At 39.7% G+C, this 16,732-nt stretch overlaps 1 protein-coding gene across 1 annotated transcript in view; it reads left to right on the top strand.

Moving 5' to 3' along the window:
- Positions 1 to 14,769, top strand: part of COL4A1 (collagen type IV alpha 1 chain) — a 127,511-nt gene extending 112,742 nt beyond the window's left edge. Inside the window, exons 47-52 of the mRNA XM_032680323.1 lie at positions 661 to 759; positions 905 to 1,117; positions 2,569 to 2,746; positions 9,251 to 9,365; positions 10,006 to 10,178; positions 11,781 to 14,769. Coding sequence (XP_032536214.1) covers positions 661 to 759; positions 905 to 1,117; positions 2,569 to 2,746; positions 9,251 to 9,365; positions 10,006 to 10,178; positions 11,781 to 11,862 — 860 coding nt within the window. The 3' untranslated portion in view covers positions 11,863 to 14,769. The remainder of the gene's footprint in view (positions 1 to 660; positions 760 to 904; positions 1,118 to 2,568; positions 2,747 to 9,250; positions 9,366 to 10,005; positions 10,179 to 11,780) is intronic.
- The last annotated feature ends 1,963 nt before the right edge of the window (positions 14,770 to 16,732 follow it).

The raw sequence follows: 16,732 nt of genomic DNA, 5'->3' as shown, positions 1-16,732 counted from the left end.
CCTTTAGGAGACAGCTATGGAATAATATCAGTGATTGAACACAGCAGGGGTTTGCTTGTATGGGATCTGTCGCTATTTACTAGTAGTCAATTCAATACATAAACACAATATTATTTTTTGAGTGATCAGGTAGAGGGCAGCTGTGTGTATCTAAAGCTTCTGATCGGTTGCAGAAATGTTGCTGTGGTGATGATAGTGAAGCCAGAATTTTTCCTGAAGTCAGAATTACTGAGTTAATGTAGGACTCAAAGCATCCCTAAAAATCGATAGAGGGCAGGCATATGTGTCTGAAAACCTGTTTGGAAAAAACTAAGAGGATACCAATTTTCCCATTCTTCATGACCCTACTTTCTTATGGCCTGTTTTTGATTGAGTCATATGATAAGCAGAAAAAGAAGAGATTGCTGCCATTCCTTTTCATATTCCAGGTAAATACCAGTCATTTTAGAAGCACACCTTCTTCTTACTTCTCTGTTCTTGTCTACTATAATCACTTTGCCTGCAGTAACCCTCTTATGTGATCTAGATATTGAACCAAATGCACTTGAATCTTCAAGTTTATGCTGACATGTACCTGTGCTGTACTGTATTAAAAGCAAAAACATCAGAACTAACATGAAATCGTATCTAGTAATAATTATTCCTTTTTTTCTTCAACAGGAGTGACAGGACCTTCAGGTGTGCCTGGACCACCTGGTAGTCCAGGGTTTGATGGTCAGCCTGGGCAAAAAGGAGAAATTGGTCCTTATGGTCCCCCAGGTAAGCCCAGGAGTTCTTCAAAGACTTGATTTCTTAATAGAAAAATAATATATGATATTAGATGTGAATATATCTAAGTTCACTTTAGTTATGTAGGAAGAGTGCTGCTGTCTGTAGAAATATAAGGAGACTCTCTGTATTGTAGGGCCCAGAGGATTCCCTGGTCCACCAGGCCCTGATGGCTTGCCTGGGGCTATGGGCCCACCAGGTGCACCATCTGTTGCTCATGGCTTCCTTGTTACCAGACACAGTCAAACCACTGAAGAACCATCATGTCCATTTGGAACAAGGCTGATTTACCATGGCTACTCCTTGCTTTATGTGCAAGGCAATGAAAGAGCACATGGCCAAGATCTGGGTAAGTAGAGACCAAATTAGAATTCAATTAGAATTAATTACAAATCAAATGTTTCTTTCATTTGTAGAACTGTCTTGAACAAATATGTGTAATTACTCTTGGCTAAATGGTGCTTTATTATACCTTCTAGTTTGGTACAAGAAATGGTTTGGTGTATATTGGAAACAGTGTCAGTTTATTTAAGAAAGTCTTTATCAAAGTCTTTGATGTGGTCATCCCTGCTATCTTTTGAAGTCAAATTAGTGAGATATGGGCTGCCTAAGTAGATAAGGTGAGTGGAAAATCGGTGGGTCCATCAGGTTCTGGTAAGCAGATGTACGAAGTGTGAGTGGTGGTTGTTAATTAGTGATGTCCCTCAGGAACTAGTACTGGGCCAATGTTTAATGAATTTGTTAATAACTTGGGTGGTAGGATAGAACACACTCTCAGCTGTTTGTTGGTAATGCCAGACTGGGAGGAATGTTTGATCCCCCATTGGGCACAGATGCCTTTCAGAGAGACCTGGCCAAAGTAGAGAAAAGGCTGAGAAGAGCCTCAAGTTGTTCAATAAAGGCAAATGCAAAGCGGTGCACCTAGAATGAAATAACCTAGTGCAACAGAACAGACTGGGGACTGGCTGCTACTTCCAGTAGTAGCAGTACAGGTTTCTGAAGAGCCACTTTGCAGAAAAAGACCTGGGAGCCCTGGTGAGCAACACTGAACATGATTTAGCAGTGTGCCCTTGCCCTTTCCCCACTGCTCAACCTACTGGACTACACTGGCAAAAAACGCAGATGGAGAGAAGTGAGTCTTTTCCTCTCTTTGGCTGTTGTGAGGCACAACCAACCCAGACTTGGGCATCACAGAACAAGGAAGATATTGATATACCACAGTGAATACAACAGCTAGCTACTGAAATGGCTAGTTGGATCTGGTCCGTCTGATGGAACTAGGTTTGCTCAGCCTTAACAGGTGTTTGGGGGAAGGCCTTTATTGCAATTTACAATTGTCTACAGGGCCCCTCAGAGGGGCCCAGTGACAAAAGAAGCAATGGACACAAGTATGAGATACATTTCAGTGAAACATAAATAAAAGCTTTTTTACCATGCTGATGGTCAGCCGTTGGAACGGGACCTCAGAGAAGTTGTTGAATCTCTCTTTGGACATACTCAAAACTCAGCTGACTCTGGACCCAATGAACCTGATGTAAATGGCAGGGGATTAGGATAGGCTTCTAGAGGTCTATTCCAATCTAATGTATTCCATAATTCTACAGGCAAGACTGGACTACTCTTTGCCTTACCCTATTCCTTCCTCATGGAGCTAAGAGAAGTCACTTCCTCTGAGAGAACTGGACCCTCCAGAGCAAGTGTTCTCTGCTTTTTTTAACTGCTCCTGGAAATAATTGTTTGGCAGTTGGCAATGGTTTGACAAAACTGTGTTAACAAGTAACCTTTCACTTAACATTGCAGGCACAGCAGGAAGCTGTCTTCGTAAATTCAGTACCATGCCTTTCTTATTCTGCAATATCAACAACGTTTGTAATTTTGCATCAAGAAATGACTATTCCTACTGGCTGTCCACTCCTGAACCCATGCCAATGAATATGGCTCCTATCACTGGTGATAATATCAGACCATTCATCAGCAGGTAAGATTTCAATTTGCTCTATTTATAAAGTGAAGAGGCCTGTGAAAATAGCATAGGGTACTTCATTTTTCTGGAAAAGGCTTTTAATCTGTATATTTTTATTTACTGCCTTTAAATTTAAAGTTTGAGTTCCTTTGATGAAATGTTTCAAAATGTGCATGTTTTCAGTTTAGACTTTGATCAAAAATAAATCCATTTCAGGGGAAACCTAAATAAATAGAGTAGTTGATTTTGAGTATAATTGATACGAAAAGATTTACTTAGAAATGTTGCCTTTCAAAAGCTATGATGTACTTTGAAGGAGGGCTGGCCCCGGAACGCGGGCGCGTGGCGCAGCCTGGCCCCGGGCGCTGGGGCCCGGCCTTGGGTGCGGAAAGGAGCGAGAGAGGGGGAACTTCGCCGGCGCAGGCTGTGCCCTCGTGGGGGATGAGAGGGGGGAGCCCCGGAGCACACAGAGGAGACGGACAACTCTAAAACCGGGCAGATGGAGCTCGATTAGCCCTGTAAGGCCATCCAAGAGAAGGTCACTCTAATTAAACCTGCGTCCTGAGGACCTCGCTGCCACCGTCCAAGCTCACTCGGCCCTGACAGATGAACCTTAGGATTAAAGGGTGCTGCGTCTCACCTAAAAAATCCATTACGCAGGCTCGAAGGCCTTACCCACATCTGCAAAGCCCTGTAGCAACACCTTCTACAAATGCAGTCACACAAAGATCGAAAGACAAAGGCATATACACCTGCCTCCAAAGGTGTACCCAAATTAACTCTAGCATGCTAGAACATCAAAACCATGCTCGATTATGCAGATAGCAGACGTCCTGAGCGTCGTTCTGCCCTAATTGCCCATGAACTGTCACATCTCAACGTTGACATTGCTGCTCTCAGCGAAGTTCACCTTCACGAGGAAGGCAGCCTTAGAGAACATGGTGCCGATTACACACTCTTTTGGTCAGGTAAGCCCAGAACCGAAAAGCATCTCTCAGGAGTCGGCTTCATGATCAAAAATTCTATTGTTCCTAAACTCGAAAATCTGCTGACAGGTCATTCCGACCACATTATCTCCCTACGCCTTCCACTACACAACAAGCAACACGTTGTCATCTTTAGTATATACGCCCAAACTCTCCAAGCTGACCTTGCTGAAAAAGATAAATTTTACTCTGACCTGCACCACCTTACCCAAAAGGTTCCTGCAGATGATAAGATCATTATCCTTGGTGATTTCAACGCCAGAGTAGGAAAGAATTTTGAAGCCTGGAAAGGAGTATTAGGCAAGCATGGTGTTGGAACCTGCAACGATAACGGTTGACTTCTGCTAGAATTCTGTGCGGAACAACAGCTCACCATCACTAATACTATCTTTCAGCAGAAAACTAGTCTGAAGACAACCTGGATGCATCCCAGATCTAAGCATTGGCAATTATGTCTTGGTGCAACAGAGAGATGTCCATGACATCCACCACACCTGTGTGATGCCCAGTGCAGAATGTCAAACAGACTATCGTCTGGTGCGCTATAAACTTAACCTCAATCTTAAATTCAAACCTAAAAGGGGCAGTATCCCAAGGAGGAGACTCCCAAGTTAACAATCTCCAATCAGCCATGGTGAGAGACAGATTCCAGGCCAATCTTCAAACCAGGCTCGATAACCATTCCACAGAATCTACACATACCTCTCCTGTAACACTTTGGCACCATATTAAAAACAGCATCCTGCAGTCCTCTGAAGAAACCTTAGGGTTCTCCCTCAAGAAGAGCAAGGACTGGTTCAATGAAAACAATCAAGAGATCCAGGAACTGTTGAGGAAGAAGAAAACCGCCCACCAAGCACACCTTGCACTGCCATCCTGTCACGTAAGAAAAATGGCTTTTTGTCTTGCATGCAGCAAGCTCCTACAGAAACTCCGTGACATCCAGAACAAGTGGTGGATCAGTCTAGCTGAAAAAACACAATTATGCGCAGACACGGATGATCACAGAGGATTCTATGAAGCCTTGAAAACAGCATACGGGCCTACATACCAAGTCCAAAGCCCTCTACTCAGCGCTAATGGTCAAACGCTTCTGACAGATTAAAACGTCCATTCTGAATCAATGGTCTGAACACTTTCAGACTCTTTTCAGTACTAGCCATGTAGTCCAAGACTCAGCAATTCAGTCCATCACACAACAACTGGTGAAGTATGAATTGGATACTGCCCCCACTTTAGGAGAAACCCTTAACGCCATACAGCAGGTGAAAATCAGCAAGGCAGCTGGGGTTGATGGAATTCCACCTGAAGTCTGGAAAAATGGGGGCCTTGCACTCCATGCTAAATTTCATGAGTTTATACCGCACTGTTGGGAACTAGGAGAACTACCATCAGAGCTTCGTGATGCAGTCATCATCACTTTGTATAAGAAGAAAGGAATTAAATCAGACTACTCAAATTACCGTGGTATTACTCTGCTCTCCATTGCTGGCAAAATCCTGGCAAGAATACTCTTGAACAGACTAATACCCGCCATAGCAGAAGGAATTCTACCTGAAAGCCAATGTGGTTTCAGAGCCAACAGGAGTACCACAGACATGGTATTTGTTCTCAGACAACTGCAAGAGAAGTGTAGGGAACAGAACAAAGGTCTCTATGTAACCTTTGTTGACCTCACCAAGGCTTTCGATACTGTGAACAGAAAAGGTCTCTGGCAGATTTTGGAATGTTTAGGTTGTCCCCCTAAGTTCCTTAAAATGATCATCTCACTCCATGAGGATCAACACGGCCAAGTCAGATATGGCGACACACTTTCTGAGCCCTTTCCAATTACCAATGGTGTGAAACAAGGCTACATTCTCGCACCAACCCTATTCACAGTCTTTTTCAGCATGATACTCCAAAGGGTCACAGCAGACCTCAATGATCAGGACGGTATCTACATTCGATATCGTACTGATGGAAGCCTTTTCAACCTAAGTCGACTGAAGGCCCACACTAAGACCTTAAACCATCTTGTCCGGGAGCTGCTCTATGCTGATGACACCGCCCTTGTTGCCCACACAGAAGCAGCTCTGCAGCGTTTAACATCCTGCTTCTCAGATGCTGCTGAGCTCTTTGGGCTGGAAGTCAGCTTAAAGAAGACAGAAGTTCTCTATCAACCGGCACCTCAGGAAGTCTTCCATCACCCCCATATCACCATTGGTGAATCAGTGCTCAGATCAGTCCAGCAGTTTAATTACCTAGGTAGCCTCATCTCCTCGGATGGTAAGATTGACGGAGAGATAGACAACAGGTTAGCAAAGGTATACAGTGCCTTCAGAAAGCTTCATAAAAGAGTTTGATGAAATAAACACTTGAAGAAAAGTACAAAGATCAGTGTTTACAGAGCCATTGTGCTGTCTACTCTCTTATATGGATCTGAATCATGGGTCATCTACCACCACCATCTGCGACTCCTAGAACGCTTCCATCAACGCTGCCTCCATACAATCCTAAACATCCACTGGTCAGATTATGTGACCAATACATCTGTTCTAGAACAAGCAGCAATCACAAGTATTGAGGCCGTGTTGCTGAGAACACAGCTGCATTGGGCAGGGCACATCTCAAGGATGAAGGACCACTGCTTCCCTAAGATCTTGCTTTATGGTAAACTTGCCATTGGCATGAGAGGAGCCCCAAAGAGAAGATACAAGGACTCCCTGAAACAACATCTCAGCCTTGACCATATTGATCAATATAACTGGTCTACTCTGGCCTCCAATTGGGAGGTCTGGAGACACACCATCTATAACGCTGCTGATGCGTTTGAGAAAGCACGCAGGATCACTCTCAAGGAGAAAAGACAACGCAGAAAGACTCGTGCCTTGCAGAATATTCCACCTAAGGAGTCTTTCTGCTGTGCCTTTTGCAACAGGACGTGCCTGTCTCGTATTGGCCTTTTTAGTCACCAGTGCGCTTGTAACAAATGTAGGTAGAGCCCTTTCTCAAATCTTTGTTCGCGAAGCCCAACCACGATGACTTTGAAGGAGAAAAAGTTTTGCATTTATTCACAATTCTCCTCCAAAACGCTTCTGTTTTTTTGACTAACCATAGCTAGAAGCTTTTTAGGGCTCAGTTTCCTTTTGTTTGAAAATGGTAGCATTATTTATCATACAGTAGACTGTCAGGCTTCTTCCATTGTTTTGGACATTCTGCTTGAATACAACCATTATTGTCTGAATTAGAGGAAACAATTGCAAAATCAGTCATCTATTTTTTAATAATTCCAGATTCTCAACTAGCATAAAGAATGGCACTCATATCAGGCATATCTGTTCTGCATCAATCCAACATGTTGAACTTTTGGTCCATTTTAAATTTTAAGGCTACTAGTAAAAACTCTCTTGGCCTAATATGTCCAATGCTGAAGGCAGAGTTGTGAGCATAAGTGTAGTAAACTGTACCACTGTTGTTAGATGTGGATCTGACAATGGAATCTCCAATGTACAGCTTAAGTGATAATCATTAGATATAGGCATTACTATAATTCCTATCATTGCTTCTAATCTATACCAGCTCTTGCTGATCCCTCTTCCAGTCATGTATAGTGAATGGGAGTGGAGATTCCTGGTAATGTTTTCTCAGGTCTGTATATACCGTCCAATAGAAAATACAGTCTAAATCCTCAGTGGGTTGTAGTCTTGATATCATGGTATGTTCAAAAAACTATGTGGCTCTACTGCAAAGCACTTGATAGTTATTTTGCATAGTGGAATTCATCTTGTGTCTGCAGTTGTACTCTGCACTCTTATTTTCGGTTTAGTGCAAAAGAATTTAGTGTGTCTCAAAAATGAGTGGCAGATTGAGGACAAGATTCTCAAGAGAGCCTATTGCTTTTGTTGGTACATTTTCAGTTGTTAATTGCATATGAATGGAAGGGGCTTGAATTTTAAAAAAAATTTAAGTGACCAACTTCTTAAATTCATGTGCCTTTTAATGCCATGCCATATTACGCACCCAAAATAGCCTTTAACAATCACTTTTGAAACTCTTGCTCGAGGAGGTACCCACCAATGTTTTGTCTTATCTTATGCCTGTAGAGTAGTTTTTGCACCTTAAAAATGTGTATGTGTGTATATATGTGTATGTTTGTGTATGTTTGTTTTTCTCCTTTTAGCCATAGCAGTGAGTGAGATATTGTAATACACCTTTTGGAAAAAAAAAACAGTAAAGAACTTGAAAGACTCTTCTTTCAATTAATTTTATTAGTTGAGGCTTTTTAAGCAACAGTTTTCCCACTCTTGATGTTGAAAATGTGTAGAAGTGTCACTTGCTGCCTTGGGTCATGGGACTTCTTTTCATGTAAGACCTTCTGCTGAAATACCAGAAATCTCTTGAAGCAAAGCAGAGCTCCAAGAATAGAGACAGCTTTACATTCCTTCTTTAAAGTTACTCTTTCATTGATGTGTTTCTTAAAATAACCATCTTACTTCTGCACTAAAGATGAAGGGAGTAGGTATGAAAGCAGTCATCATAAGGCAGAAATAGAAGGCTTTCATTCTGAATTCCTTTGCTTCTCTGAACTTTCCAGAACCCGACTTAATCCATTTTGCACTTGATTTCATTGCTCTGATAACAGGAATTAGACTGTTTAGTTTTGAATGATTTTTATAGTTGCTAACTACAATAGCTAGCTGAGGAGTTGTACAAGAAAAAATGGATTATATCTACCAAATTCCTTGTTACTAGCCTGCATATTAAAATTTCTAGCCCAACTCATATTTTTTTTATGATTCTTCTGTGCAGGCATGATTGATGATTGGATTATTCGCTAACCTAGCAGTTCTAAGACACAGTGAATTTATCTAAAGTAAAAGAAATGGTACTGCATGGCTTTCTGAAGAGCTGCTTTGAAGTTTGTTCAAGTTACTTTGCTAGAAATCTCTTACTGAAGCTAAAGAGCACAAATGTAAATAAAAACTACTTCCAAGGAAAATGCATGGGGAAGAGTCTGCATTAGATTAGATTAGCAGTGGTTACCTTTGGAAGACATCTTCCAGAGAGACAGCTTTTTCTCTGGAAGTCACTCAGAGCTGTGTGTAGGATGATGAATTGCTGTTACTCATTTCTGATCACAGTAGACCACTTTTAAGTGATACTTGCTGAGTTACAATGTTCGGTTATTTGCCTCCCATGTTCATAACATTGACCACTCTTAGAAACTACAGTACAAATGGGACAAGGAAAGAACAAAGACATGTAAATATTTAGATAAGAGGTCTCTTGTTCTTTACTCGTAGGAAGGCTAATAGGAATAAGACTTAATAGTTAAACTGTCCCTAAGTAAGGGAGAAATTAGAAATTAACAAAAAAAAGAAGAAAAAAAAGAACCAGTTGGCTGTTTTTCTAAATGAAACCTTGTGATTTTCCTTTGATTTTGATCATGACAACATTTTCTATTTCAAGATTGCTTAAAGAAAGTAACTTCTGAATAAAGAAGTATTAATCCTTAAGTGCATGCAGCTTATTCATATCTTGGTCTTTCTAGATGCTCTGTGTGTGAAGCTCCTGCCATGGTAATAGCCGTTCACAGTCAAACAATTCAAATACCACCATGTCCGGAAGGCTGGAGTTCACTTTGGATTGGTTACTCCTTTGTCATGGTAAGTGCACTGGGGCATACTCTGAGCTGAGGAAAGCATTTTCCTCAGGCATTTGATCTATACTCCTGCTCTGGGAAAATTAATATCTGACTATATCACTTTGGGCCTTACGAGGGCATTAGACCTCCACCCTTTCTGGTGACTTTAAAAAGAATCTGACCATTTTCCCAGGCAAAGCCTAGGCAAGGTCTGAGAAACAGCGTGGATCCAGAGCTGTTAGCACTTTGCAGTGGGAGAGAGGCCACTGTGATGTGGGGTGGGAATTGGGTTAAGCTATTCAGATATGAGCTGTACCAGTCCTTATGCCTTTTGGGCCAAGGGCTGGCCTTGGCCTGTTGCTTACATAGAGATAGCTTGGATCCTACTGTCAGTTCTGAAGAATTTCTGTGCTTACGGCTGCCCTGAAGCTGATGTTGCTGATGTGTTGTGCTGCTATTAAGTGAGACAACCCAGTGCCACCTCTGGAGCCCTTCAGCTCCACCTTCTTGCTTCTTCTGGAGCTGAGGAACAAAACAGCGGTTAGACACAAGAGAGGACAAAGAGAGAAGTATGAAGAAATATTTGTGCAAGAGAGTTCATAGATGTTGTGGCAGAAGAGGTGAAGGGTCCTTCTCTGATCAATGCCTTTGCATTTTTCTAGCACACCAGTGCTGGTGCAGAGGGCTCTGGCCAGGCCCTGGCGTCTCCTGGTTCCTGCCTAGAGGAGTTTCGAAGTGCTCCCTTCATTGAATGCCACGGCCGGGGCACCTGCAATTATTATGCAAATGCTTACAGCTTCTGGCTTGCCACTATAGAGAGGAATGAGATGTTCAAGTAAGTTCATGATTTATTTATCGATCTTTGAGACTGAGTTGAGCCTTGTCACTGAATAAAAGTAGTATTGTTTGAATGTAATACAGGTTCAAGTATGTGCTGTCCACTAGTCTGGTTAGTATATGTAGTTAATTATTTTCATAACAGTAAAAAAAAATTAATAGCTTTTGGGAGAATGTATCATCAGTTAGTGTTCATAATGTGTCATTTGTACCCTGTATTTTGCTTTTCAGAATAATCTAACAGTGTTTGCAATTCCACTATGCTTGATTGTATTCACTAGGCGGTAACTAGGATAGGCTGACATATTGATTGAAATGAAACATTTTCCCATAGTGGATGTTAACATATAATAGAACCACTTGAAATTAGTACAGGTGTTGAACTGAGTGGAACAATTATTTACCTTTCTCTAATGTGAGAGGAAGTATGTTTGAATAAAATGCAGCTGGTGGTAGTAGGCTTTGTTCTGGTCTCCTGCACATATGTATTTTTTAACACAGTCTAATTCACTCTATATGAATTTTATTAATATTTTAACATAGCTTAATTGATCAGCAGATATTTCTCTGGAGTGCAGGCAAACACTCTCTTTCACCACAGTCCTAACTGCTGCTCCTGGTACCCTTTATCTCTTTGTGTCTTCTAGATCTGTGAACACTGCTTAGCCAGTCTCTGTCAGAATGAAGCAGGTTGTTTAGCCAGTTTTCACTGTTTGTTTATCAGATAATTGTCAACTCAGTAGGTAGAAAAATTGAACACTGGGACTGATTATCACTGGGATTGTGATAATCTCTTCAACCAGAAAAGCTACTGAAAACACCCATCACTGGGGTAAGCGCTGGCTCCCTAGGAAAGAGGAAAGCTGGTCAGAAGAAAATTTAGAGGAGTCAGCACTACAGTTGTTTGTATTCATTGAGTGCTTCCCAGAGACCTCTAAACTTTTCTGGCTACAAACTATACCTTAGATTCTATAAAATAACCCCAGATCATGGAACCTGCCCTGCTATCATAATTCATAAATACTCCTGAATTTCCTGTAAACTCGTAATCATTTTTAATGAAAACCATTAGATGTAAGCACACTTTTGTCTGAAATGTTTTATTTCCAGTTGCTAGGAAATATCTTATGATAGATTGGAGACTAAAGGCTTTGGTTTCTCTTTCTATATATGACATCAAATAATTTCCTTTGCTGGTTTTTCATTTTTCTGTAAAGTCACAAGAGTTAGCAGAAACTCATGAACAGTCAAATGTCTTCAGCTTCTTTGCCCAATTTTATTTTACTACACAAATTCTACCATGTTTTCAAACTGCTGCTTTAACAGATAGTGTTTTCTTATTAAGAAAATGTTCTGCCTCGTGATAGAACTGAATTCTAAAGTAACTGTGAGTGATATTTAAAACTAATCTTATGATAGTTTGTGACTAAACTTGGAAGTGATTACACATTGGAGAACTTAGGAACACCTTCTTGACTCAGCACATCTTGAAGAGCCACTTGGCTGCATTCAAAGTTTGTGTTGTCAGTTATACAGTTGAAAACTGTCTCTTTGTATCAACAATTGTTAATGGGTGTTTTAATTTGTTTCTTTTTAATAGGAAACCGACTCCCTCAACTTTGAAAGCAGGGGATCTACGCTCAAATGTTAGCCGTTGTCAAGTCTGTATGAGAAAAACATAATGACTTTTGAATTTCAACTAATTTCACACAATATGGTGCTATTCGTTTAACAGCAATGAAGCCTAGACATATATCATATGTACCTCATTGTTGTCCAATATGAAAACAGTAAAGTGCCTTTTAGGAACTTGCATAACTAACACACACTGCTTTACTGGCCCTGTCCTTGCTAAAGAAGAAAAGAGACAACAAAGATAAGCTTCAAATGTTGACATGCCAAATGGCACTTTTGATCAAAGTATATGTATTTTTTATATAAATGCAATGCACTGATAGAATAAAAAGTCAGCATTTATCCAGAAAAAAATGCAAAGGTGCTAGGAGGTATGCAGTTCTGCCTTATACTGTTTGACCCCCCTTTCTCATTCTTGTATTATATATTTAGATTCATTTTTCTTCCCCAGATAAGTTTGTTGTTACCGTTATTTAGGTGTCTTAAAATTCCAGACTCTTGGGTATGTACTTATTGTTCCTGTACAAAGCAATACTGATGTAAAAAAGAGGTTTGGGATTACAGACTGTGGTTAAGTAACATGTAACCATCTTTTCACAACATAGAGTGCCATCCTGCAAACCTTTGCTTCTGTTTGTAGTCTTTAGTGCTGTCAGTTTTAATGGGACTACATCTGGAAGAGATTGCCAAATTGGCTTCCCAGATAGGCAAGTGTTTCTGCTATGTTGGTACTATGCAGCTTCTTTATGCAGTAGAACAAACTTTCCTGTGGAATAAAGAATGATACAGCAATGGTCAAGAAAAAATTATATATAAATATTTTAGTAATTTATATAGATACGAACCATTAGGCAAATCAAGCTCTGAGTTTATAATTTCAAAAAAAAGCTTACAAAAGTTTTCTTCTTTTTAGTATCATGAATTAGGTGTTAAATGCCAAAGTATGATGTGAAATGTTCATTTTACATAGGCTATTTCAATGCTGAAGTTGCAGAGACTGAACCCAGGTTAATAGCTATTTGTGTTTATTATAGTAAATCCTGCTTTGAGCTTATAGTCTTTATTCTGTATTTAATATTTTTCAGGGTTTTAAACACTACTCACACACTGAATGACTTGATTTTGAAAAGTATAAGGCCTTAATTTTGTTAATACTGTGCCAAAAAAATTCTTCAAAGTGGCCTCAGAAATATTTCTAAAGAATTTCTATGCAATGATACCATTGTTTGAGCACGTTTGTGTCCAAAGATGTTTTATAGACTATTACCATGCGAATACCAAAAGATTTTTACAAATGCCAAGGCCTTTGTGTAATTTCTTACATGTGTATTTCTTAAGAAAACAAGTTTGTAATAAAACTATTTGTGTAAAAAAAACCAGAAGAAAAGAAGATGTTTTTGCTAATTTGTTATTATCATTCATTTACAACAATGAATTAATTTTTAATAAGCCACAAATAAATGCACAAGCTTGATGCAATCCTAGATGATTTTTGTTTTGCACATCTTTCAGATGTACAAAGCATCTTCTAAAGGGGGAAACAGGACACTGTACTGACATCTCTATTGTTACCTTGTAAGAACTTATACTGTTGGATGAACCATGAGTTATGCATCTATTACTGAAATATGTTTGATGTGAAGATGTTACAAAAATCTGCTAACTTCATCTTAGCTCATGGGTGTTAATCAAGTTATACATGTTTTTCGCTTTTCCCTTGAATTTTTCATGCACAAATAAGAAATTATTTATACAGGTTAAAAATTAAAATATCTCATATAATTTTTCTTGTAAGTGGGCAATGTAAATCTTGGCTCTGGTTGAAGAGGAAGTGGGCCATGCTGTCATCTTCCTTGGCAAAACAACACAATTTGTTAATATTTTGTGTTGTTTTCCAAAATTTGTGAAGAGACTGCAGCTGCTGCTGCTGTTCTGAACTCACTTTCACTTAAAATCCTTAAGGACATTATCTGACCAAATGGCTGAAGGCCTTTGTACAGAAATTGGCCATTTTCCTTTAGCAATGATTCTTAACTCTCGTGGCAGTTTTAGCAATAGATCATTTTATTTATGAATGACCATTCCTTATAAAAGTCCCTTACCAGCCTATAAAATTCAAGAATCTGATTATGTCTAATCATCCAAAGTGCCAGTTAATATTCAGAAGAAGAGAAGACTGTAAGGTGATTCCTTGTGGCATCTAGGAAAAATTAAGCAGACATTCTGTCTTTGCTAACTCAGAGGATCCAAACTGCTACTCCAACTTTGTAATCACACTCTACAGCTTATCTCTTGGTCAGCTAGGGATTTAATTTGCTATGGTCAAATTGTCTCAGAACTGCCAGACAGCTGAGTTTATGAAGTCCTTCATGCATGTTTAAATAAGATCTGTGCGTAAGAATACAATTTGTGTTGCTAATGAAGGGACTACTGTACTGTAGCTGGGTGTGTATGAATCCTTGTCTTCTCAACTGGGAAAATTTGGACCACAGGTCCTTTCAAAATTTTCAAAAACTGGTTGAACTGTAGTTTGATGTCTTGCTTATGCAGTAGTAACTAGTTATTCCATAATTTCCAGCTCATAAAATGACCTAAACCATTGTCATGATAAAGATGCTATTTCTACCAATCAGATCTTCTGAAAAAGTGTGACTGCTAAATTTTGATGCCCTGGATGAGGAAGAGCCCATGTACTACAGCAGAGGAGAAGTGTGAAATACTTCCTTTCTTTCAGAAATCTCTGAGTATTCCCATATTCAGTCATCTATGACCAGCGTTGTGGCTACAATACAGTTCATTGTGTGAACAGGCAACTGAAAACACATTAAATCGTCTGGCATAAGCTTCAATTTCAGGAGGAAGCTTTCCTAAAGAAGTACAGCTTACTTAGTTTTTGAGTGCAGTACTTGAAGAGTCACTGTCATGACCCAAATAAATAAATTTCTGAAACAGCAGGTGGTGCCCTCACTCTTTGTAGTAGCGTTGAGACTGACAACTTTACACTAACAAAACCACCTTGGTCTCTAATCCACTAACAATTGGCTATATGATTATTTTCCCAAGTCTCCGTCTCTATTCTGACATGTTCTTGTCACCACCAATTTTCCTTCTGAAATAGGGATGAAGCAGTTTTCAGTTAAAAAGATAATTCAATACATACTGCAAAATAAAAACGGAATATAATGAAATTATCCAGTATATATTTTGAAACAAATTATCTCTTATCCTGTGTGTCTTTTCTGATACATGTACATTCAATTTATAATTACATGTTTTTTCTATTTCATAATGATAACTTCCGTGATGAAATACACTTTTTTCTATGAAACAGAATTCCTGAGAACAGTATCCCCATACTAGGCTCCCAGAAAAGTGATTGTATTAAAGCCATACCTTTTCATGACTGAAATTGTAAAGCTACATGACTTTTTGAGAATTCCTTTCCTACCCTTCATGTTTTACAAATCTTGAATAATCTGCACTAACTACACAAGGTGGAACATAAACCTGTAAAACACAGGGCTGGAGGAAAGTCCTTCCAAAAAAATGCAAAGAGGAGTGTGTGTGGGGTTTGACTGTTTCTTGCTGGCAAACAATAAGCTTGAGGTGTTAATACCTGTGGGAGGATAAATCACTACTACTTCTCATGAACTCAGGAATGCATCCTATTGTAAAGATATTTCACCCAGCCAGGCTTACTGACAGCACATTCTCTCTTCAGCTCCCACTATAAGAGGATGATACTCTGAGCTGATATTCTTACTTACATTTTGATGTTGATTTGTGAAGATGCATTCCTTTCCAGCTTTTTATTGTCTTCAAACCAAAGAGAACAGAGTGTAAACATTCAAAAGATTTAAAAATCTCTGAATCTTTTACATATGTTAGAGATCTGCCTTTATTTTCCTCTGGCTATATGCAGTCGGCTCTATTTATTATAATTGGTGTGCAGAGGACAGAAGACTTGACAGAGTGAAAGTTATAGATGGAACATGATCATTTGATGCTCTGTCAACTCCTGTCTTGCCTAAGAAAACATGTTAGATTCATGCAGAACTGTGGCAGGCTTCATTTGTCCTCTCAACTTCATGAAGCATGATTTATAGTGTAGTAAATAAGCATGTAAAATGGCCTGGGCAGGGGAGAAAGTCCTTATAAAAGAGTTTAAAGACCATTGACCAGGCCTTTTTGTTCTTCCTAGTGCACACCTTTTAGGCCAGTGTAACTCATGGTGTGTTTTCTCTACAATATGCCTCTCAGTCTTGCACCACAGTGCTTATTTCTCCCCATCAGTTCCTGGAAGAAGTTCAAAGTGGAGAGTGCTAGAACATGCCTGTTGTTATCTTCTGCCAAAGCTTTTGTTATCTTTGTGGGCATAGTAGCTGGCAGTGGAGGATGTTCTCCTCTTCCTATTTCCTCTAAATAATTATAGCAGCATTTTTTCCAGCCTAATTTTGGACATGAACTTGTTTCTGAGATGTGATCAAAGTGGCAGCAAAATCATAGGGACTAAAAATGCAGTCACGTGAATCCCATGTCAAGAATTGTTTGTGTGTACCACTTTCAAAAATGTATCTGGGAATCCCCACATGAGTTGTGATGTTCAAACACTGATTCCCAGTGCGGTCTCAGTGTGCATTGTTTCACAGTTCTATTGAGGTCCACTGCCTATTTCCCCAGCATAGATGTGTTGCTGTGTTTGTGGGAACTCTGACCAGTAAGCAGGTGAGTACCAGACAGAAGTGAATGAAGACTTTTGGCAGCTCAACAGTCACATCTACAAACAAAATTACTGTTTACTCTCATTTCCACATAGACTGACTACAACTTTTTGACCACCCTTAATCAGTTGGGAACTGTCAACTGTTTCTGTTCAAAGCCTATCCAGGCCTTTTAACATTGTCCCTGAACTGAAGA

Source organism: Chiroxiphia lanceolata, chromosome 2 (assembly GCF_009829145.1).
Source record: "Chiroxiphia lanceolata isolate bChiLan1 chromosome 2, bChiLan1.pri, whole genome shotgun sequence".
Classification (NCBI taxonomy): Eukaryota; Metazoa; Chordata; class Aves; order Passeriformes; family Pipridae; genus Chiroxiphia; species Chiroxiphia lanceolata.
Note: the sequence above shows the minus strand (reverse complement) of the source record. Positions and strands in the feature narration are given on the sequence as shown.